General features: G+C 43.3%; 1 protein-coding gene across 1 annotated transcript in view; it reads right to left on the bottom strand.

The window, feature by feature from the left end:
* The window catches only part of ZC3H7A (zinc finger CCCH-type containing 7A), a 38,047-nt gene extending 14,750 nt beyond the window's left edge, over positions 1-23,297 (bottom strand). Inside the window, exons 1-13 of the mRNA XM_069486913.1 lie at positions 23,180-23,297; positions 13,111-13,212; positions 12,254-12,293; positions 10,055-10,252; positions 8,524-8,682; positions 8,216-8,296; positions 6,713-6,751; positions 5,697-5,730; positions 4,931-5,214; positions 2,874-3,078; positions 1,679-1,743; positions 951-1,137; positions 22-183 (exon numbers count right to left, since the gene is read on the bottom strand). Of these exons, the coding sequence (XP_069343014.1) occupies positions 22-183; positions 951-1,137; positions 1,679-1,743; positions 2,874-3,078; positions 4,931-5,214; positions 5,697-5,730; positions 6,713-6,751; positions 8,216-8,296; positions 8,524-8,682; positions 10,055-10,252; positions 12,254-12,293; positions 13,111-13,178 (1,522 nt within the window). The 5' untranslated portion in view covers positions 13,179-13,212; positions 23,180-23,297. The remainder of the gene's footprint in view (positions 1-21; positions 184-950; positions 1,138-1,678; positions 1,744-2,873; positions 3,079-4,930; positions 5,215-5,696; positions 5,731-6,712; positions 6,752-8,215; positions 8,297-8,523; positions 8,683-10,054; positions 10,253-12,253; positions 12,294-13,110; positions 13,213-23,179) is intronic.
* Positions 23,298-24,964: the final 1,667 nt, after the last annotated feature.

Raw genomic sequence — 24,964 nt, 5'->3', positions numbered from 1 at the left:
TTAAGTAATAACAGTATATACCTTTACATATATAATATGGTCCTTCATAATTTGTTTTTGTTGGTCTTGGACGTATTTTTTTCCATGATTTGTCTTCAACATTCTTTTTCCTACCAATTAAAATATCTTTCTTACACTTATGATCTATATTAGCATGGTAAGTGAAGTCCATTAACTTAGGGCCTGAAAAAGATGTAAAGAGGATGCTCAAATGCACAAAAATCCTTTCATTTACAGGCACATTAAAGCAGACGTGAGCAGATGAACATTGATTATTAAATTCCCACCAAAATCCCATTTTCACAACCTCAAAAGGTAAACAGGCTACTGAAGTAGATTTTTGCCTTTTCTGCTGTTTGTCAGCACAAAGTTCTATATGTCAACACCACTCCTGCCAGACATACCCTTATTTAACTACTAGGGAAATAGATAGAAATTCTGATGGCTTATAAAAGTTAAGAAACACTGTTAAACATAAAACTAAGAAAGAAAATGAAGTTGAGTCAAGATCAGAATAAATTACATTTATATCACTTGATTTAAGAGTAAAGACATGGAAAAACACAATAGAAAGTACTTTAATTTTCATATACATTATATCATATACTGGTCTTACAATGCTTTTTTCTAGTTCTTGCTCTATTTGAAAATTATCAAATGCTTAAGCATATACTTAGAACATAAGGAGTTTCATAAAAATTTCAATAAGCTGCCCAAAGCAGGTAAATATTCTATTCCACGTGATTCTAAAAATAAAATTGTATCAAATAGAAACAGAGACTTAGCCTGTTAGATTCCCAAATCAGTAACTGCCACTTGTTTAGGAAAAATTCAAAATAGAGATTGAAGAGCCACAGTAGCTTGTGTTGTTCACATGTATTTACAAATTCCTAAGAACTTTCAGGTTATGACCTAGTTTAATACTTTTTGCCTGTGTGTTTGGTCCTGACCTGATTTTACAAAACAGATCTGGCAAGCTTGTCTCAATTCGTGAGTTCCTTCAAGAGGATGTCTTGGAGTCACTGATGAAGACGGTTTGGTAACTGCACTTCCAAAAAAGTTTCCAAAGTCATTTCTAGGCTGACTTGAAATTCCCAGGAAACTCTCAGAAGCAAACAAACTACCTGGTCCATTCATCTGCAAGAAGAATAAGAAATTAAAAAAAAACAGCCAACAAATATTACATTATCACTAAAGAAAGAAACTGAATTCATCTGAAAAATAAAATAATCTTCATGAATGGGGCCAGTACTATTCCATCCTTAATGCTCTTCTATATTAAAATCTGTCTCTTTCTACATTTTCCTTTCTTTGGGTCTCTAGGCCCCCCTCCACTTTTTTTGATCCTCCATGAGTTGTGATAAGTAATAAGTTCTGCTTCAACAGTACACACATTTTACATGCCTTTATCTTATATTTCCTTGATTTGTTTATGCTATGCTAAATAAGCCTCTTACTCTATCTGCAACAGTGATTAATTTGCTATGACAGATCCAGTCTTAAACACAGAGCATTTATTACTGGATGTTCTAGAAAAGTCTCACTTTAACACGATTTCCCACAGCACATACAAAACTTAAGGGAGACTGTCATGTTCATTCAAATAACTCAGTTGCTTAAGTAAAAGATCTATTTTCAATTTAAGCGATGTATTTACAAAAGAGGAAGTGGCACTTACAAGTAAAAGGGAAGAATTACTGTTGTTAAGCGCTGTTCCCTCTCTAGAAGTTGAGGTGGACAGATCTAAAATAATAAAAAAACTTCAACAGACCTTTTCATTCTAATCATGTAATAAGAACATTAGGGCTTAGTAGCATCCTGGCTCTGGCTTCCCCACACTATTCTCCCGTCCCAGTTCCTAGAAGCCCTCTTGCTCATTATTGACAGAGAGGGCTCCGGAGTTTTTCCTTTCCTTTAAACAAGGACATAAATAACTCTTAATCAAACAAATTTAAATAAAAGCTATTTTCAGAGAAATAGGCTAAGGCAGGGCCCACCAAGTGGGACTGCTAGAAAGACAAAGAATTTGAGGTTGCAGTGAGCTGTGATGACGCCACGGCACTCTAGCCTTACAACAGAGTGAGACCGTCTCAAAAAAAAAAAAAATAAAAAGAAACTAATCATTTATATTCAAAATAGGAAAAGAGCCTTTCCTTTCTAAAATATGAAGCAGGAACTAACCATAACATTAAAAAGCCAGTAAGGTTCAATTACTTTCTTTTTCTTTCCTCTCTGGCCTTCTTGTCTCCTACATATTTTAATTTCTTTAGTTGCAAATCTTTAAATCAATTATTTAAGATTTTTGCCCTTTTAACCATGTAACAATGCCACCCAAAATACGAAGATTTTTCTCATTATTGTTTAAAGTATATATTAAACCTAGGATTACAGGAATTGAACCAAAAACTCAGCAATCCCCTTGTAGGGTTTAAGGCATCAGCCACAGTTTGCTCAGCTCAAAAGATGAAAACTAAAATAGAAAGATCTGTTACCATTTGGAACACAGATCTTAAATCAGTGTTTGCTTAGTTCAGAATTTAAGAGACTAGCCTGTCTTTAAGATGGGATACAGCTTTATTGGAGAATACACTGAAAAGTCAGTTCACTCCTAAAACAATAAACACCCAGCTTAACATACTATCCGATATTGAAACCAGTGCCACGTACATTCTATTCTCATGCTTTTGCTCCTTGATCTCCAGAAGGGCACAGTTAAGGTGAATTCAAAACTGAAGGCTCAGTCTTTATATTTTTAGCTACAGTGAAAATAATTCAAGTACCTACTACCTAGAGTCAGTTAAAAACTGTCAAACACCAACTTTATTTTTTAGAAAATTAACAGCAATTGTTGATAATTTAGGCTGGATTCTTACCTCGTTTTGATTCACTGATTGAAAACGAATTTAAAGAAGAACAAAAATCTTCTAAGGATGAAGTCAAAGGTGGATAAAATTCTGAAAAGGAGGGTGGAGGAGCATACCTCGCCCCAATGGGTAAGGCTCCTAACAGAGATGCCGAAAAGGGTATGCTAGGAGAGACACTGGCTGTCTGAAGGGGTCCTCTGACTAAAGCTGATGGCTGGGGAAGAGAAAAGATGTGATTAAAATTCACAGATCTCTGTCACAAGTTTGGCTGAACTACTTTCAACATCAGCACACAAAAACAAATTATTACACTGGGTGATCATGTTACATAAAAACATTTAAAGCAAAATCAAGATTCATTAGAAGAATTTTAGCTACAAAGCTTATTTCTTTTCAAGCCCAATATTTAGAAAAGATGAAGGTGGGATGTCTAACACTGTTTTAATCCAAATACAACATTCATGTTTGATCTGCACAACCTCCTTACGACTCCCTAACCTTACTGAACCACAACGCTCATAAGGATTCACCTCCTTAAAGAGGAATTGCGGGGCTGTGCAGGGCGGGGCAGAAGGAAGTGTGATCCAGGGAAGGAAGCTGGAGAAGCCCTTGGGGACCGGGACCCTCTCTCTGGAGGCGTGAACTTACAATCGCACAAAGACAAACAGAACTCTAACTTCCCCAGCCCCCATCAAAGCTACAACTCACTGAGAGCTTCCATGTGTCATACACTGTAAGTATCATATACTATCTATTTGATTCTTACAACAGGTCTCTCAGATACATCCTACGGTGACTGCCATCATACTTCCTTGTACTAGGAAGTGAAGTCACCTGCCCAAGACCATAGAGCTGGTAAGAATCAAACCCAGCTCTCTCACCCTTTTGCACATACTTCTTACCTCATTCAACTTCACACTGATATAATCTACTTCACTGGCCCTGCAAACCAGTTCTGAACTTCTCCTTATCATCATAATACTACTAGTGCTGCTGCTATTTTGTTCTATTTTATGGCAGGGGTCAGAAAACATTTTCTATAAAGAGCTACATATTAAGTATTCTGGGCTTTGCAGGCTACACCGCCCCTGCTGCAACTACTCAACTGTGCTGCTGCAGTGCAAAAGCAGCCACGGACAACACATAAAATGAATGGCTGTCTGTTCAGGAAGACTTTCTTTATGAACCCTGAAATCTGAATTTCATGTCACAAAATAGTATTCTTCTCTTTGTTCTTTTTCCAACCACTTAAAAATGTAAAAACGCTCTTGGTTTGCAGGCCATACAAAAACAGGTGGAGGGCCAGGTTTGCCCTGCCGCCAATAGTTTACTGACCCCCGCTTAATGGTATATGGTCACTGCAGAATTATCCCTAAGGAATGAGAAACCCTTAACCCATAAAACTCATTTTTCCTTAAATATCAAATACCTATTCTTTTTTTTTTTTTTTTTTTTTTTTTGTTGAGACAGAGTCTCACTTTGTTGCCCAGGCTAGAGTGAGTGCCGTGGCGTCAGCTTAGCTCACAGCAACCTCAGACTCCTCGGCTTAAGCGATCCTACTGCCTCAGCCTCCCGAGTAGCTGGGACTACAGGCATGCGCCACTATGCCCGGCTAATTTTTTCTATATAGATTTTTAGTTGTCCATATAATGTCTTTCCATTTTTAGTAGAGACGGGGTCTCGCTCAGGCTGGTCTCGAACTCCTGACCTTGAGCAATCCACCCGCCTCGGCCTCCCAGAGTGCTAGGATTACAGGCGTGAGCCACCGCGCCCGGCCCAAATACCTATTCTTTATCAGAATATTTACCCTTTCCACAATATGTGATCCCAACATAAAAAGAAAAAAAATTCATTAATTACTAAATAGCATGTTTCTTCTTTGTTTTATTTCAAAAACAATCAAATCAACCAGTTATCACCAAAGAAGGACAAAAGTAATTTTCAAGGTGAGAAACCCCAAATTCAGCCTATAAGCAATACTGAAAATATCTACTAGGTTATGTTACAATTAAAAAAAAAAAAAAATAAACCCTGCCTTCAGAAGAAGGAACAACACTGAAACTCACCATAACAGTTTCATTAGTTTCGGGGGCAGAATCAAGAAGGTCGTCTATTTCATCTCCAAGGACCATATCACCATCATCTAAAAAAGCTTCCGGCATAGTGAAGGGGATCTTCCCCCCATTCGCCAACACTGCAGATGGCAGGGCACTCTCTTCCGCTTGCATCGGCAAAATAGAAGTTAAGGGCATGATAGAAACTGAGGCCAGCTCACTTCCAATCTCATGAGAAAAACTGGATGCAGGTAAAGAGACAACAGAAACTGCTTCTTGCCTCGGAGTTAATAAATCTGCAACATGGATGGAAATGTACCCACTCACTTCTATTGTATTTACATAATACTAACGTTAATAGCCAATAATAGAGAAAATGAAGATCTAGGTGTAAATATGAAAGCAATTATAAAAATAAATAGACAGATACCATAATAAAGCAACTACAAATAAAAGAGTAGAAGCAATTCTAAAAATAATTCATTTTACCCAGAAATAGATATATTCGCTTGTGAAAACTTATCCTTCTTTCACAAAATGCCTGCACCCCTTTTGGGCACAGCTATCAGGCCATGGTGGGTTGTCAGTGATTGCCTACTGACATCTAATATTATCGATCACTCACTGGCACATCCAAAAGCACAAAAATGGCTTTCAAAATCATTCCCACTTTAATATTAATATAACCATGCAACGACCTTATTTGATAGCACCATATCACATATAAAGTCTAAAGCTGGCACTTCTCGGATTGTTAAGATGACATAGGAAAACATACCTGGCTCAATATCTTCCACAGAATAGTTCAAAGCCTAGAAATTAAACCAAATGATGGATCATAATATTTTCAGGATTCTAAACCATAAAGCAATCTGTAAAACTCACCCTAAGAGAGCAAGGCAGGTTTTCAGAGAAATTCGACTCCCTTCCAATTAAGATTCACGAAATGAATGGACCACACAAACCTTTATAATACAAGGTGTTAGATGAGGTGCTGGTCTAGCAGTGCTACCACTTACCTCTTACGGACCAGCATTTCTCAAAGGACATTCAGCAGAACATCAGGGACTAACCCAGCCACCACTCACCACCCAACTCACAATGGCCATTAGTATCCTAATTGCCCCAAGAAAACTTACCTTAAAAATTTAAAAAAAAAAATTTTTTTTTGTTAATTTTGTTTATCCCAAATGACTCTCCTAACAAATGTTTGGCCCTAAACCACTCTTTTTCAAATGAAACTTAACACCTATTAACATCCTACAAAATGCTCCACCAGATTTTAGGAAAAGCTAGTTAAGACTAAAATATATTACTTGAGTAGCTGGTTTTCTTTTTTAAAGTGACAGGAAGCTATGGCCAATTACGTATTTTAGGAATAAAAAAGTTTCAAAAATAGACATACACCAAAAATACTAAAAGCAGAATTGCTAACACTTCCATCCTTTCTTTTAATTATGTTTATGGGCCGGGCGCAGCGGCTCACGCCTGTAATCCTAGCACTCTGGGAGGCTGAGGCGGGAGGATCCCTTCAGCTCAGTAGTTTGAGACCAGTCTGAGCAAGAGTGAGATCCCGTCTTTACAAAAAATCAGAAAGAATTAGCCAGGCGTGGTGGCACGTGCCTGTAGTCCCAGCTACTGGGGAGGATGAGGCAAGAGGATCACTTGAATCCAGGAGTCTGAGGTTGCTATGACCGAGCCTGACACCACGGCACTCTAGCCCAGGCAACAGAGCAAGATTCTGTCTCAAAAAAAAAAAAAAAATTATGATGTTTACAGAAAAAATAACTTTACCTTGGTAGCTCCATCCCCAGGAACTGATTTTAATGAGAGCTGAAACAAAATAAAGACATTAATTTAAAAACAGAACTGACTTCTACCCCACCCCCACCGCGGAGGTGAGCGAGCCACCTCTCTGTATAAATAAAAAATATTTAAAAATAAATAAATAAATAAATATTAGGTTATTAAGTATGAAATGTCCGATTTCCTTAAGTACTAAGTTTGACAGTTGCTATCTCTGACATTTCACTTTGACACTTTTTGTTTTATTTTTATTGTGATGGTAATCCTCAGTCTTATAAACGCACAATTTGGCTTATAATTATCTATCAAATTTTTTTAGAGCAATTTTTGCAAAACCATGGATAAGTCAAAAATTCGTGTTATTTTCAAATATGAATTCCGCTGTAGAATCTGTGCAGCACAGACAGCTCAAAATATCAATGAAGTGTTTGGGAAGAACGTGGCTAAGGAATTCACAGAACGTTGATAGTTTCAGAAGTTCCATTTTGGTGATTTTAATCTTGAAAATGAGCCACGTGGGAGACCTGAGACCAAGGTGGATAATGATGAACTGAAAGCTATAGAGGAAGCGAATCCATGTCAAACTACTTGTGAATTAGCAGCGAGGTTTGACGTTACTATTCCAACAATATTCAACCATTTGAAACAAATCAGCAGGTAAAGAAGCTGGATAGGTAGGTTCCACATGAATTAAACAAGCATCACAAGAGACATCATCTCGAAGCTTGCCTTTCTTTGCTATCTCAACATAAAAGTGAAACATTTCTACACTGCATTGCTACACGTGATGAAAAATGGATTCTTTTTGCCAATTGCAAGCATTTGGCACAACAGTTGGATAAAGATAAGTGCTGAAACACAGTCCAAACCTGAATATTCATCACAGAAAGCTGATGGTGTCTGTTTGGTGGTCTAGCGCTGGTATTATCCACTACAGCTTCGTGAAACCTGGTTAATCGATTACAGCAGATGTATACTGCAACCAACTGGACGCTTGCGATTAAATAGTCAAGATTGGTCAACAGAGACAGGCCAATTAATCCTCTTGCAAGAAAACACCACAAACAACGCTGCTCAAACTACCAAAGCTAGACTTGGAAACTCTCTGTCATCCACTGTATTCACCAGACCTTGCACCAAGTGACTTCCACTTCTTCCAGGCTTTGGACCACTTCTTGAAAGGAAAAATATTCAATTCTCAACAAACTGTGGAAAATGCCTTTCACGATTTCATCACTACTCACTCTCCAGGCTTCTTCGCTGCTGGCATAAACAAGCTACTGTTCAGATGGCAAAACTGTGTTGACAGTTTAGGCACATCCTTTGATTAATTGTACTGCTTCTTGTTTGAGATATAATAAACTACACTTTTGATTCAAAATCGGACATTTCATATTTAATGACCTAATCAATAAAATAAAAATAAAAACAGAACTGACTCCAAGTTACAAAACAAAATGCAAATGCCTTATGAGAAGAATGCCAGCTTACCTCAGCTCTAACATATGCTTTTCTTATTTTAAATCCCAGTTTCTGAGCTAGTTCTTGAGTTAGTTTTATTACATGTTCATCCTGAAAAAGATAAGTAGGTATGCTTAATGGAGAACTATATTTACTAACTGTGAAGGAGACAAAACAGTGATGTTTCCTGGCGAGACATTTGCTTTGATAGCAGTTATACCCAACTGAAGTAGCTTGAAGGGTGGACGAAAAATTTAACTCTTTAAATGTCACTTCTCCATATGAGAGCACTAAATGGTTATGATGTAAACAAACGAACTAAAATATAAATTCCATACCTGCGGCACTGCTAAGGAGCACTTGGCTACAGCATCGTAAGCCTCTTTGTAGCTTCCTAAATCACTTAAAGCCTTAGATTTCCGATACAGAGCTTTGCAGTTACTGGCATTTAAGCTGAGGACTGTATTGCAATCTTCTAAAACTTTATCATGGAAACCCTGGTGTGTGAGATCAAAGAATAAAGTTAGCAATCAAACAATTCACCTCTTGCACTGACGACTTCCCCTAAAAGAAAACAGATTGAGATCCCATCCTATTACCTTCCTTTCAAACTGCAAGTCAGCAGTAAATATTTTCCTTCTTAGGATTATTTTCATTATAAAATTTCAAATACACAAAAATAGAGTATCATGAATACCCATGTGCCCACCATCCAGATCAGACAAACGTTAATATTTGGCCATAAAGTCCTCAGATCTTCAAGAAATGGAACTTTCTAGACATAACTGATGCCCCTGAGTGTCATTCTCCTTTTCTCTTCCCCTCTGTAGTTTCCCTTTTTCAGAGTACGTTAAAATGTCAAATGAAAATGTGACTCCCCAACAGCTAACTGATGAGGAATACATTATCAAAAACAAAATAAATAAGCAATTCTCACCAACAAAGAATTATGTGACAACATGGTATTTTTCTTAAACTCATGGGTAGTGAGTTTGGGGGAAAAATTATAGTTAAAATTTTATTGAATGTCCGTAGTGAAAATCAGAAGCACATCAAAACATTTTTTTTTTAAGTTTAAAAATGTGAAAAGCGGCCGGGCGCGGTGGCTCACGCCTGTAATCCTAGCACTCTGGGAGGCCGAGGCGGGTGGATCGCTCAAGGTCAGGAGTTCGAGACCAGCCTGAGCAAGAGCGAGACCCCGTCTCTACTAAAAATAGAAAGAAATTATATGGACAACTAAAAATATATATAGAAAAAATTAGCCGGGCATGGTGGCGCATGCCTGTAGTCCCAGCTACTCGGGAGGCTGAGGCAGTAGGATCGCTTAAGCCGAGGAGTCTGAGGTTGCTGTGAGCTAAGCTGACGCCACGGCACTCACTCTAGCCTGGGCAACAAAGTGAGACTCTGTCTCAACAAAAAAAAAAAAAAAAAAAAAAAAAAATGTGAAAAGCTTATGTTAGTTCCTTTGAAGGGTAATTACTGTTTTGTGCTAAAAAACAAAAAAAAAACTCCTAGGAGGACTAGCGGAATCTTGACTGAGAAGCGAACTGCCAACACGGACCCCTGACAGACACGCTGACCTGTGACAGCCTGTATCTTCCTAGGCTGACGTTTTTTAACAAGCAGACACACCTTCCAAAGCCACACTTAAATAGGAATCTTCAAGGACCAGTAACTAAGAAAGAAGTTATTTTTAAAATCCCTAAACATCTGTCCAAAACTAATTTTCAAAAGCCTCAGGTCACTCTAAAAGCAGTTAATACGCCTTTTTTAAAAACTGAAATTAGGAAATTGACTTTTCATTAATGTGTTAAGTCACTGAAGAAAAATTTTTCACTCTAGAACATTATTTTAAAAATCACAACTCACCATATTAGAATAGCAGGCAATACGATTTATATGTAGTTTTTCAATTATTTCTTTAGGGATTAAAATTTCTTCAGACTTTGCATAATCAGCTATGTTCAAAGCTTCCGTGTACTGGCTTATTGAGCTATTCCAATCACGTTCCCGATAAACAGCATTTCCTTCATTAAAAAGATTTCTCACAAGAGCCCGCAAATATACCTAAAAAAACAAAGTTACCACTTGAAGCCCTTTATGGAATAAGATATGGTATGCGCACATTTTAATTTTTATACCTACGACTTGAGAGAAAACAATTGGACAGAACAGCAGCGCTGCTGTAAGAAACTGTGAAATGCCGCCCAAGTCACTGCTCTCTCGGCTGGAGATTTCATCTCCCTCGCCTTTTCAAGAGAAAATTCAATTTCTCATTATTAAGAAAAATGCAGCCAAGTACGTAGTATTTGTTCACATCTCCAATTCTGTGCCTAAAATAAAAGCCAGGGGAAGCTCTAAGTCAAAGAGAAGGAACAGTTTAAGGCTCTTATTTCCAAATTGCCTTCCGAAAAGGCAGTAACGATAAATACTTCTGGTGGTTTCTGTCACGGAAGCCTAGCACACCGGGTAGTGTGTCTGCGCATGCGTGCGTACCGGGTAGTGTGTCTGCGCATGCGTGCGTGCCTGTATGTACAATCTCTACTGATGTCCAGGTGAAAAACTGTATCCTTCTTTATTTGCACATCTTCACCAGTGAAGTTGAACTTTTCCACATTTTTACAGGCCATTTGTATTTCTTCTTTTGTAAACTGTTTGCTCTGGTCATTTACTGATTTGGAGGGAGAGGGTGCAAAACCTTTTTCTTATCAAGCGAGTATACACGTTCTTTAGCACATACACAAGTTTCTAATTTTCCTTCATGATTTCTAGCATGCTTTAGTATTTCAAAAGCCTTTTTCCATCACAATATCAGATAAATATTCAACTCGTTTTGCCTCATTTTATGAATTCACCTCTAAGCAGACTGAATTATTAAAGAAAACTGGATAGATCAATTATTACTAACTGATGTGACTTGTGACATGCCACTTAACATCCCTGGACCCTAGATCCACAAGTGCAAAATGAAACGATGGTTTCAGTTGATTTCTAGCTCTAATACTTTATGATTCTACAACTGTTTGGAGACAGGAAGGGAGGGAACAACAGAGAGATTGAAAGAAAGGGGAGGAGGGAGAGAGGCAGAGAGAAAGTGACATTTAGGAACATAAAAATCCTCGGAGAGGCCGGGCCTGGTGGCTCACGCCTATAATCCTAGCACTCTGGGAGGCGAAGGCGGGAGGATCTCTTGAGCTCAGGAGTTCCAGACTGGCCTGAGCAAGAGCAAGACCCCTGTCTCTACTAAAAACAGAAAAAATTAGGTGGGCATGGTGGTGCACACCTGTAGCCCCAGCTACTCCAGAGGCTGACACCACGGCACTCTAGCCTGGACAACAGAGCGAGACTCTGTCTCCAAAAAAAAAGAAAAAAACTTTCGGAGAAAAAAAGCCACAGGTGAACCAACAGTCGGTCTGTTGGGATGAGAGCCTGCAGTCCAAGACCCAATGAACGGGGCCTAACTTCTGTTCCTGCGGCAGATTCATCACTAGCTCTTCATGCCTGTTACTCAGTCCCCCCTTGGCTGCTGTCAGAACTTCTCTTCTCCTAAATAAAAACAGAAGATACTCCACACTTTCCTTCTCAATAAATTCTGTCCCACTTACTTTCAATGACATGGGAGGTAGGCTAAAAGTAATCTTCAAAGGGCTCAAAAGATAAACTAATTCAAAACCACACTACTAGAGGGAAGAAAATACAGGACAGCTATGCAAGTACACCAAAAAAAACATATATATATATATATATATATTGTCTTATATATAAGGGGCTGGCAAACTTTTTCTGCAAATGCCCAGATAGTAAATATTTTAGGCTTTGTGGGCCATATGGTCTCTGTCAAAACTACCATATGTCGCAAAGCAGCCACAGATAATACATAAACAAATGAGTGTGGCTGTGTTCCAATAAAGCTTTATTTGTTAAAAAAAAAAAAAGGCGGTGGGGTGGGGCGGGGGGCGCAGCAGGACCGATGTGGCCCACAAAGCCACAGTTCACCAACCCCTGCTACAGATTATAGTTCCCAGGCCACTTGCAGAGCTTGCAAGCAGACCTTCCCAGAGTCATTACCGCATATTGTTCCTGCGTTCCTGGGTATGACAGCGGTGACCTGAGAAGAAGAAAGAAATGAATTGTTAATTATCAAGCTCCTATCAGACTTGTTCAGCCAGAAGTCATCTTAAATCTGTGGTTCCATTAGCTTGTCCCTGGTTCAAAGCACATTTTAAAGACTTTCTTTTCCTTTACTACCATTATTTACAGATGACTGCAGTCTTGGAGGAAAAAAAAAAAAGAAACTAAACTATTCCTTGTATTTCCTTAAGTACAACTCTTTCCTTTCAAATCTATTTCTATTAAAAGAAGGCCTAATTCTTCAAATGCCAAAGAAGGTTAAAAATAGTACAGAACCACTAACACTATTTGATCCAATTTACTGCAGTACAGAAGAGAATGCCTCCTTCTCAGGAAGAAACAAAGGGGCCCTTCTGCCCGGACATGTCCACCCAAAGCACTGCTGTCTTGTCACTGACATGCTTCAAGAGTCCAGTTAGACACTGAGCTTCTTAACAGAAATGTCTGACTGCAAGAGCCCTCTGTGCTGACAGATGTTCACTTTCAGCCACTTTTCATTCATCAGAACGGTTCTTATAAGAACAAATTCTAATTCCTCAGTCGAACATTTTGGGGGATACTAAAAATTTTAGCCCTGAAAGTCAGCAACAGTAAGATCCATTTCAGAACACAAGAATGTTCAAACGGACAAGAAAACAAACATTGCGGGAATAGAAATATGTAGTTTCTAACCCAAATTAACAGGACCTATTAAACATGACCAGAGAGTTCCTAATCTCTGCAAAACATACGGCCACATAAAAAAAGAATTATGACGTGGCAAGAACACAAGGTAAGAATTCTTAAGCTCTTACTGGATAAACTGCAGTCCTTCCTTAATGTTCTGCTGCCTTTTTCTTCTCTCCTCGGACACACTGGACATGTTACCCCACACATCCACTCTCTAAATGAGCAATCTGGAAAGAAACAAGGCATAAAATTACATAGGGTACCAGGGCTCCTGGGCTCCAGTGAAAACATCCACAAATCAAGGCCTTGTCAATCAGTTGTGGACACGGCCATCCCCAACTTGACTCTAGGGTCCCGGACACCAAGGACCCTGTGTGAGTTATCTCTGTGGTCCCCCGTCGCTCAGAGCACCATAAGCATGCGGTTTTCGTACCCTAAGGGCTGAACAGTTATGCAGATTTTTTTACGTCCTTCCTGAACAGTCTCCATGAAAAAGTCATTTCTCTCTTCCAGTCTCTTCTCTTCCCTCCTTCAGCTACAGGTTTTGTTTCTTCCTGGTCTATACACACGCGTAAGCTGCAACCAGAACAGTCTCAGCCTTGTTTTGCTTCTGGAAGCTCTCCAGAAATAAACGGGTTTCACATCCGCTTGCCTCCAAGGGAAGCTGACTTCCTTATAAGCTGAGTTTAAACCTGGTATTTTGTTACACACACTTCTGAAATAATCCTTGTTGATACAACTAATAGAATACTGATCTAAATAAAGTTATATTTCAACTGGTATTGTCTCGGTATTAAGGTTTTTACCTTCAACATAACACTTGCAAATGTCAACACATGACAGCCTGTTGGTACCCATCCCCACTCATCAATGTTCACTGAGCGGTTCCCCCAAGTTCAAGGAGAACCACAGAGAGGAGACCTGTGATAAAACATCACCTCCTAAACTAGGGCTTCCCAGCCTCAGCATTTTGGGCCGGATAATCCTCCGTGGTGGGGGCTGCCCTGTGCGCTGTAGGACATCAGCAGTATCTCTGGCCTCCCCAACGATGCCCATAGCAGCTCATCCTGCCCCAACCCCCACTCGTGACAACCAAAAAATATCTCCAGACACTGTTGGATGTCCTGGGGGACTGGGGGTGGTGGTGAGCACAAGCATAGTCACCCCCAGTTGAGAACAACCGAGACCTAAAGCGAAGATGACATCTTATCACATAAACCATGCATTTGGACCCAGGTGACAGCAAGGGAAAGTCCCCTGACATTGCAAGTACATAGCTGAAATTTTCCAGTTTCATTATTGCTTACCATTTGTAGTTTTATTTCTGAATCTGCCTTTTTCAAAGTCTAGGGGTGAGATGGGGGTTGGAATGCCCCAAAGGTCACCAACTGGTGCTAATCCCTTTCATCTTTTAAATACTGCCAGTCCTAAATGTTTTTATCTGATACTTAGAAGTTGGTACTTCACTGAAGTGTTTACATGGGAAAGGATCTATCTGGGATTTGCTTTAAAATACTCCAGCTAATAAAAAAGGGGGTGGGGGTGGGAGGTAGGGATGAAACAGCACAATGTTGGTAACCGTCAACATTCCCACCCAGCAAAGTGGGTGGGACGTACAGGGGCTCCTTCATGCTATTCTCTCCACTTTGCATGTGTTTGAAACTTTCCAAAATAAAAAGTTTAAGAAGTCCACAACACTGAAATAAAATGGCACTATTTCTGGAATTTGCTTTTAAAATAGTTTAGCCAAAAGGGAGGGCGGTGGGTGGAAATGAAACAAGAGTGCCAAAAACGTGGCCAACAGACCCAGCTGGATAACGGGCCTATGGGGTTCATTCCCCTCTTCTAACTACTTGTACATGTTGGACCACTTCCTTAATAAGTTTTAAAAATTCACAGTTGTATGTACAAAGTTATTTAAGGGAGGCACTATTTGTAAGACAAAAAGATTGTAAAAAAATAACTCAATGTCTATCAAAAAGTTAATGGCTGAATATATTGTGCTGGGAATAAAAAGAAGAAAGGTATAAAAGTGTCCGTGTTATGACCCTGTTCTGTTTTTTTAAAAAGTGAGGGGGGTTAGGTGTATCTATTCATATGTGCTTGTTATATACCTGAAACAGCTCCAGATGCATCGTGGGAAACACAGCAGCGGCAGAAAGCTGGGGGCTGGGACAGGGGTAGGATGATGTCTTCTCACCATATACCTTTTTTTTTTTTTTTTTGAGTCATGTAAATGAATTACCTCTGGACAAAATTTAAAGTATTTTATAAAAGTCTATGTAGCCTCTGAACCCTTCCATGGAAAGATTTAAGGGGCCATCAGGCTCTTTTCTATTTTATTTAAAGCAGGGCAATTTATTTAGAGTCAAAACTTTGGAGCCCAAAGGAACCCAGAGCAGCATTTGGGGTGCTGGGGCGCTCAGGACAGAAGGGAGGCACAGAAGGAGAGGACGCCTGCAGCCAGGACCGCGGCCGCACTCTTCAGTGAATGATGTGCCTTCTCCCAGCCTCTGCTTAGCTGAGGTGGGGAATTAGTTTGAGGGTGACTCAAAAAGCAAATCTGCTGGCTAAGAATGGACTCCTGGGTAATGATAATCTGCCAACTTAATAGCCTTAGAGCTATTTTCTGAGAAAGTACCAGAAAACCTTGAACCTCAACCTCTGACAAAGGGCATGTGGCAAAAAGCTGACAACTCAAGTAAGTGATTAGGAGGAAATAAAACGCAGATTTTTTTTTTTTTTTTTTTTTAAACAAGATTCTCCCTCTGTCACCCTGGCTAGAGTGCAGTGGCATCATTGTTGCTCACTGCAACGTCCAACTCCTGGGCTCAAGGGATCCTCCTGCCTCAGCCTCCCGAGTAGCAGGGACTACAGGCACGCGCCATCAGGCCCAGCTAACTTTTCTGGTTTCTTTTGTTGTTGCTGCTGTCGTTATTGTTTTTTGTAGAGACAGGGTCTCACTATGTTGCTCAGGCTGGTCTCGAGCTCCTGGTCTCAAGCAATCCCCCCCCTCAGCCTCCCAAAGTGCTGGGATGACAGACGTGAGCCACCACACCCAGCCACCTCCAGTAGTTTTTTTAAATTTTCTCCCCAAATTTTATTTTGAAAATTTTCAAACACACAGTAAAGTTAAAAAACTTTAATTGCCCATGGATAATGAATATTTTACGATACTTATCACATCTGCCCGTCCTTATCTACCTGCCCATCCTTCAGTCCATCAATCCACCTTATTATTTTGATAAATTCCAAAGTGAGTTATAGACCAATTATAATTCACTCCTAAACACTTTAGCATACACATGATTACCTAGCAATGAATGTTTGGATAGTTTTTTTGGTTTTGTTTTTTAGGTAAAATACACAAATCTTAATGTGAGTTTTGACAACATGTATAACCCGAGCCCTATCAAGATACAGGCCATTAACTGTCACTCCAGGAAGTCCCCTCATGCCCCTTCCCCAGACAATCCCTGTCTCACCCACCTCAGGCAGCCCTGTTCTGATTTTTTTTCCACCATAGATTGGTTTTACCTGTGAAATAACCCCTCCCTCTTTTTTGAAAGAAATAAACTTTTGAAAAACACACTATCTTATTTTTTGATCCTGTTAAAATCTGGCCTCAATTCTCAACGAGGAAGAATTTTACAAAGTTAATCCAATGGCCACTTCTCTCACTCACACTCAGCAGCACCTGCTGCGTCCCCTCCCTGCTTGGGGCCCTCCCCCTTCACCGGGCACCTCACAGCCCTGGCTAGGTTAGCCCCCCCACTCCCAGGCCACTGTCTCCTCACAAGCTAAGGCTCCCTTCCCTCCTGACCTCTCAACATGAGAGCTCTGAGGCTTCAGCTGGACCCCCTTCAGCTGGACCCCCTTCGAGATCTCCCCTAGACACATGCTCCCCTGGACGCCCTCCTGCGATGGCCAGATGTCAGATACTCACATCTCCGGCCCAGACAGCTCCCTCGGGCATCCCCAGCGGAGCTCTGGGGGAGATACAGACATACCTGCCTATCTGACAGTCCCACTGCATGTCTCACAGACAGTCCAAACTGTTCAAAAAGTATTTTAACGTGTCAGTGAAAAGGAATGTCTCCTTCCCAACCCTGTCACTCGGCCACCACTTGCCCTCCCTGACAGCAACCAACCATAGTTACCAGTCTCTTCAGTGTCCTGATGAAAATATTCTGTAGAACAATTTTGTATCTTGATCTTGGTAGTGATATGAGAATCTATGCACAGGATAAAACTGCATACAACTACACACACATACACACACACACACACACAAACGTGCGCTGGCTGAAACCCAGTGAGGCCTATACTTTGGTTAACAGTATCATACCAGCGTTAACTTCCTGGCAGTGATAGTGCGCTACACTTACATGTCCTTGTTGGGGGAAGGGGGAGTGGAGCTTTCATGGGACTCTACGGACTACTTTTGCAACTTCCTGTGAGTCTACAATTATTTCAAAATAAAAAATTTAAAAGTATTCTGTGCATATGCACTTTTTTATACAAACCAGAGCCACTAGCATGTTCTGTACCTTGCTGTTTCCAATCTTGGAGGTCATTCCACATCACTATACACAGTGTTCCATGATATGGTTGCACCACAACTGAGCTAGGTAGGCCCCTGGTGATGAACATTCTGATTGTTTCCAATCTTTAAAGCTCACCATGTACACAGGGTAGAAGTATCTCTTTAAAGAATCTCTGCAGGATAAAGGACACATGCATTTGTGTACTCTGCCAGCTATTGCCACAGTTTACCAAACGATACTACCCACCAACAGTGCGTGAGGGTTCCTGTTTGACCACTTCACCAAGGGATTATCGATGCGTTAATCTCTGTTAACTGGGAAGATAAGAAACAGTGTGACAATGTGCTGAGGTTTTGTTTGCTTTAGTCTTTCTAACTACGGCTGAGCATCTTTACAGATTTAAGGGTCATTTGTACTTCCTTTTCTGTGGTTTGTTCATAACCTTTGCTCATTTTTCTTCCAGGTCGAGCTTTTCTTATTTATGGAAGCTCTTTATATGTTGCGGAAAGAAGTCCTTTGTGATGTTATTAGTACTTTTCCCAACTTGATATCAATCTTTTGACTTTGTTTTTTATTGTTTGTTTTTTGAGACAGAGTCTCGCTCTGTTGCCTGGGCTAGAGTGCTCTGTCAGCCTAGCTCACAGCAACCTCAAACTTCTGGGCTTAAGCAATCCTCCTGCATCAGCCTCCCAAGTAGCTGGGACTACAAATGCGAGCCACCAGGCCCGGCTAATTTTTTCCATTTTTAGTAGAGACGGGGTCTCACCCTTGCTCAGGTTGGTCTCGAACTCCTGAGCTCAAGCGATCCTCCCGCCTCGGCCTCCCAGAGTGCTAGGATTACAGGCATGAACCACCTTGTCCGGCCATCTTTGGTTATTTTTGACAGCAAAAGATTTATTTTTGGCCAGGTACAGTGGCTCACACCTGTAATTCTAGCACTCTGGGAAGCATAGGCAGGACGATAGCTTGAGGTAAGGAGTTCGAGACCAGCCTGAGCAAGAGCAAGATCCCACCTCTACAAAAAACAGAAAAATTAGCCAGGCACAGTGGTGCGTGCTTATAGTCCCAGATACTTGGGAGGTTGAGGCAGGAGGATTGCTTGAGCTCAGGAATTGAAGGTTACAGTGAGCTATGATCATGCCACTGCACTCCAGCCTGGGTGACAGGGGGAGACCCTGTCTCAAACAAAACAAGACAAAACCCCACCTTCTACTCAGTTGCTGAAGCCAGAAAACTGGTGTTACCCTCTTCTTTCTCTCACGCTCCACATCTAAGCAACCCACTGACAAAGCCTACTGGTGACACTAACAGAACATGCGCAGGGCGTCTGTCTCACCACCTCCTCTGCTCTCCCCAGCCACAGCCACACCCTCGCTTACCAGGACTCAACAGCCTCCTTTCCTGGCCTCTCTCCACTGTCCCCTCCCCATCCATTTCCCACACTAAACTAAACGGAAGGCTCTTCTAAAAACACAGACCAGTCACTGCACTTCTGCTCAAAGTCCACAGGTCCACAGTGGCTGCCCAAGATACTTGGAATATAACCTCTCTTCCTTACGGTGAAACTAGCTCCCATTAACAGAAGACACCAAGGTAAATGTGACTGCAACGTACTGCGATAGAAATATAATAGCAGCTAACATGGAGAGCTCTTACTGAACACCAGGCACTGTTCTAAGTGCTTTACGTGTATTGTCATTTACTCCTCTGGATAACATTAAGAGATAGGTACTATGAGGAAACTGAAACAGGTAAGTGACGTAACCAGCCCAGGATCACACAGCTAGGAAGTGGCAGAGCTAAATTTCAAGGCCAGACAGCCTGGCTCCAAGCCTGAGCTCTTACCCACCTGGCTATACTGCACACTGAGTGCCAATGACGCCTGGAGGAAAGCAAGCACCTGTCTGGGGTGGCCCTGGGCCAGGCTCCAAAAGATTAGTACAGCTCTGATAAGAAGGTGGGCACTTTAAAGCCACTCAAGAGGGACAGAATAAACATGCATGCACGAGTGCATACATGTACATACAAAGCCATGCTCAAGGGACATCATTTAAAGCAACTAGACAAAGCAGAGGGCTTGCACAAGAATGTAGTGAAAGCAAGGAAAGTCAGGATACCATTCCAGGGGCTGGGCGCGGTGGCTCACACCTGTAATCCTAGCACTCTGGGAGGCCGAGGCAGGAGGACTGCTTGAGCTCAGGAGTTTAGCGTGAGCAAGAGTGAGACCCCATCTCTACCAAAAAGAAAGAAAGAAAAAAAAAAAAAAAAAAAAAACCAAGACAGGCATTGTTTTTTTTGCATGCACCTTTAGTCCCAGCTACCTGGAGGCTGAGGCAGAAGGATCGCTAGAGCCCAGGAGTTGGAGGTTGCAGTGAGCTATAAAATTATGTCACTGTACTCTCTCTACCCAGGGCAACAGAGGAAGACTGTCTCAACAAAAACAAATAAGGCAACTGAACAGCCCTCCTCACAATTCCCCTGCCCCTTCAAAAAGAAAAAAAAAAAAAAAGGGTACCATTTCAGGGAAAATCTTACAAGATGTACTAACACAAAACCAGAGAAAGTGTCCCAGTGAATGCAGTACAGAAGTCACCAGGCACAGCATTTGTACTCTTGCCTAAAAAGGTATCCCTAAGTTTCAAGTGCAAAATTATAATTACCAGTCTATGTCTGATTCTATCCTCAGACTCAAGCCTCCCTGTGTAATGGCTTTAAAACAACTAACAAGTAGTTCAAGTACCATCATTGTCAACCTTGTCTTGCCACAGTGTACTAGCTGACTCTTGCAACACTTACCAGTGCCATGGGGCACAATGCAACCCTCAGAAGGCTGCTAACCCAGGTAATAAAAGCATTATTAAAGATGCTCCACTACCTCATAATACTGAAGCTCCTACTGGATACTTCATGAAATAGTTTCTCCCTTTTACTGAAAACGAAAACTTCATGACAGAGGCTATGCCAAACAACATCAGGAAGGTAATTTCATATTTTGGCAGGGGTTTTTTCTTGCATAGGAAGTATTCGCTTTGAAACTGTGATCAGATTTCAGATTCTGTAAAATAGGTCTGCCGATAGCTTCCTACCACCAGCCCTGCTACGTGGTTCACAGGGAACATCTCTTCTCATCCACAAACTCTGTACTGGAGGACTCAACAGAAAAGATTTCACATGAAATCTTGACAATAGATCATCTGTCGGGGGACACCCATACCACTATGATGTGCCCAAGACCACCGATGAAGTTTTCCTGGCCCAGTAAATGCTAACACTTGACCCCAACACACTCTCACCTTCTCACCAAATGTGCCAGATTAACGTCCTGCTCTAAATTCAGGTCTTTTCATAAAATACAAAGCTTTCACCCTTCTACTTGTGAAATAGAAAATTTCTGCCTCTTTCTTACTGGTTCCATTATGTGGTTCCTGAGGCTTCACAAGACATGTGAAATTAACAATTAATTAACTAAACAACACGTTGCTAAACTCATAACAAAATAAGAAGCAAATTTCTTGGTAGAACAAAACCTGGGAAGGATAAGTAACCTCGTTTCTTAACATCAATGAAAATCACCTCACTTAGTAAGCCTTGTGTATGTGTGTGAATTAAAACAGATTATCACATTAATTTTAAAACTTCCGGATTAATATGTTTATATTTCTCCCCTCCTTAAAAATACTACCTAAAAATTTTTCTTGATTTGTAAACAACTCACACTTTAAAGAAAACAAATTTCACTTCCAATTCTAAGATACCGGAGAAGAAGTATTTTCACTAACAAAAAACCCAAAGCAAAACAAAACACTTCAAGATATTATCCAGACGACAAAAGTTTGCTCACATTGTACTGTCTCTAGAAAGCCCATTCTAGAGTACCCATGGCAACAGGATCCAGACATCTTTTGTTTCTATTTCTTCCTTTACTAAAAAGCTCAAAACTTTGCAACAGTCATTCTCACCCTTCCTAGAATTTAGAGATTCTATCACAATTGACTCTCTTCTACTTACATGGCGATTTGACCCACTCAAATTGGCAGGCTTTGAAAACCAGTCAAAATTAAGAATTGTGCGGCCGTGTGGTGGACAAACCACCATTCTTATTGGCAAAAATTGACAGTATCTGAGGAATGGGAAGGAAAAAGGGTGTAGGTTGGAGTATAACCCCCAACCAAAAGTCACAGTAATGTGGAGGAAGGCAGGAGCTCTCCAGTTCGTTTGGTTACAGAAAATCAATGGGCTCTTTGCAGAACACGCACATATAGATAGGATTCAGCCTCAATAACTCGTGCTCCGATTCTGAGCTGAACCTCACACGACCATTTCTAGCCTCCAGAATAACAGCAGACAGAGAAGGAAAATATCTGTCCATTAACTTGAATTATTCTGGAAACTAAGACAAGACCCCCCTTGTGCGATTCAGTTCAACAGCTGGGCGGAGAGTGAGAAGGGAGAGGCAGAGGGCTCCCTGCCAGCCTTAAGGCCATCAGAGGACCAGGAGAAGATAAGCAGATGGCACCGGCTCCCAGCGCCCCCTCCCATTCAGATGCTCTAGCTGAGCGCTGTCCAATAGAAACATAACTCGAGCCATACATGTCATTTAAAATTCCCAAGTAGCCACACTCAAAAAAAGGTAAAAAGAAACCGGTGAGATGAATGTTAACAATATATCTTTGTCAACCCAATAGGTCCAAAATATTACCATCTCAACGTGTATGTAAGTGTAAAAGACTACGAATGAGATCCCTCCCGGTCTTCTCATTCTAAGTGTTTAAAATCAGGTGTGTATTTTACTACCAGAGTACACCTCCAGTCGGTCCAGCCACACTGCGAGTGTCCCCTGGTCCCACGGTCCCAGGTGGCCAGTGGCACCTTACGGGGCAGCGCAGGTCCAGCGCGAGCAGGTCTTTGGGACCTTCCTTCACCCCTCGACCTCCAAGGACGGAAACACCCGAGTCCTGACCAAGTCCCGGTCCGGACGCAGGCGCAGCCCTCCGGCCCGCCAGACCCGCCCGAGGCCACACCCCTGCGGTGACCGTCCCCGACCGGAAACCGCGCTAATGCGAGCTGACAGGTCTTCACTCTTGAAGGGTGGGGAGGAGAAACCCAGCGCCGGGCCCTGTCCCCCGTAAATACCGGAAACCTATCGCCGCCCGTCCTGGAGGACCGCCCCGCGCAAAATGAAAAGGGAAAAAAATGTAAATAATTTTTTAAAAAGGGATTAACCCAAAATTAACGAGCCAAGCCCTCCGAGGACATCCTTCCAGCCCCAAAGCCGAGACACTTCACCAGGCTCCCCGCGATCCCCAGCGCAGACAGAAATCATGGGGGAAAACATTTTTTTAAGTGAAATAAGCAAAAACGAGACATTTTGCCAAAGGAATGGCAGGCAGAAGTGGGTCACGCTACGATGGGTGCAGGGAGGCGGAGGCGCGCCCGCCCGGCCCCCCGTGCCCCCAAGCGCCCCGCGCCGAGGCCCCGCGCCCGGGTCCGCCCGGCCCGGCCCGGCCCCCTCCCCTCTGCCCTCCCCCGCCCCTCCCCCGCCCGCCGTCCGGTAACGGCCGCGCGCGAGCACGAGGCGGCGCCGGCGCGCGCGGGGGGGAGGGGCGGCGTGGGCGCGCGGACACCCCGGCGGCGCCCACCACCCTACCTGCGGGACGGCGCGCCGGCCGGCGGCGGGACGCGGAGGCGGCGGAACGCGGAGGCGGCGGCGGCGGCGGCGAGGCCCGGGCGCTCGCTCGCGGCTCTCGCTCGGCCGGCGGCGACGGGCTCGGCGGCGCCCTCTGGCGGCGGGAGGCCGCGCGCGGCGCCCGGGAGACGCCGCCATTGGCTGCGCCGCAGCGTCGGGCCGGGGGCGGCGGTGCCACGTCGGGCCGGGGGCGGCGACCGGGTGCCGCCTGACCCGCGACCCCGGAGCGGGCGCGCGGCCGCCGGCGCAGCCAATGGCGAGGCCGGGGCGGGGCCGGGCGCGCGCGGGCGGCGGCCTTCGCAGGAGCGCCAGAGGGAGGACGTTGCCGGCCGGTGCGCCCTGGAGCAGCCGCGTCCTGGGGACACCCACGCTCGTCCGCGTCCCACAGACGGGCGCACGGAGGCGCGGGCCCAGCCGCAGCGCTGGATCCAAAGACGGCCTCGTTCCTCTTCCCTCTGCCCTCTTGCAGGGCCTGCAGGATCCGTGTCCTCCAGGCCCCAGCCCGAGTGCCGCCCCGTCCGCCTGGATTTTCCGCGCCCAGGTGCCCTCCGCAGGGCGAGGCGCAGCCCCTGCCCACGGCACAAGGACAGGGGTGCGGGCCAACACGCGCACGAAGACCATTTGGGACAGTAGAGACCCAGGAAACTCAAGCAGGGGCAGGTGGCACTGGGAGAAAGGCCTCCGAGGAGGCTGCGTGGAGGAAGTGTGTCCAGGCAGAGGGAAGAGCAAGTGCAAAGGCCCTGACGCTGGAGCTCGGCGTCTGGGCAACAGGGAAGACATCTAGGCTGCTGCGTGCAAGAAGGGGAAAGAGCTGAGAGGCAGAGAGAGGTCACCACGTGGAATTTGGAGTTCGTTCTGTGTGGAATAGGGGTCAGTCATTGAGGAGGCTGCATTGGGAGTTCTAAGGTCTGATTTACATTTTAAAAAATTCTCTTGAGCTCCTGTACAGACAATAGGCTGTAGGAGGCACAGGAGGGCAAGTGGGGTGACCAGCTGGGTGGCGCTTTCTTCCAGGAGCTCTGAGTGATGTAGATTTACAAAGCAGGGGTATTTGTCAGCTCGGGCTGCTGTGGCAAAACACCACAGATCAGGAGGCTTAAACAACAAGAATTTGGAAAGATTGGAAGTGTAAGATGAAGGTGCCAGCAGAGTTGGGTTCCGGAGAGGCCTCTCTCCTTGGCTTGCAGACAGCTAGCCTTCTCCCTGTGTCCTCACGGGGCCTTTTCTCTGTGTGCACGAAGCCCTGCTATGACTTCCTTTTCTCATAGGAACACAGTCCTATTGGATCAAAGTCCCAACCTTGTGACCTCATTTAACCATAATTACCTCCCCAAAGGCCCTAACTCTAAGTGTAGTCACATGAAGTGTTAGGGCTTTAACATACGGATTTTGGGGGGGGGGGGCACATTTCAATCCGTAACACCAGCTAAGTGCTGTGACAGAAAAATTCAAGGAGAGCTGATAGGGGCTCTGGCCTTAGGGGAGCTCCTGTGAGGAACGGGTTCTCCTTGTGGCCAGAGGCCGCTCATCGCTCACGTCTCAGCTTACGTGGCTTCTGGGGAGGCCTTCCCTGACCGCCCGTCTACAGCGTGCTCCTCTCCTCTGCACAGCCCCCTCTCTGACTGCACAGCAGCTATCACTATCTCAAGTGACGCTGTGAGTCATTTGGGCACTTGTTTGTGGTCTGCCTCCACCCCCACAGGACAGGAGAGTCCCTGCTTATTTTGTCCTGAGTTCTTGGCCCTT

Source organism: Eulemur rufifrons, chromosome 14 (assembly GCF_041146395.1).
Source record: "Eulemur rufifrons isolate Redbay chromosome 14, OSU_ERuf_1, whole genome shotgun sequence".
Lineage (NCBI taxonomy): Eukaryota > Metazoa > Chordata > Mammalia > Primates > Lemuridae > Eulemur > Eulemur rufifrons.
The sequence above is the reverse complement of the archived record's forward strand: the minus strand, read 5'-3'. Positions and strand labels throughout refer to the sequence as shown.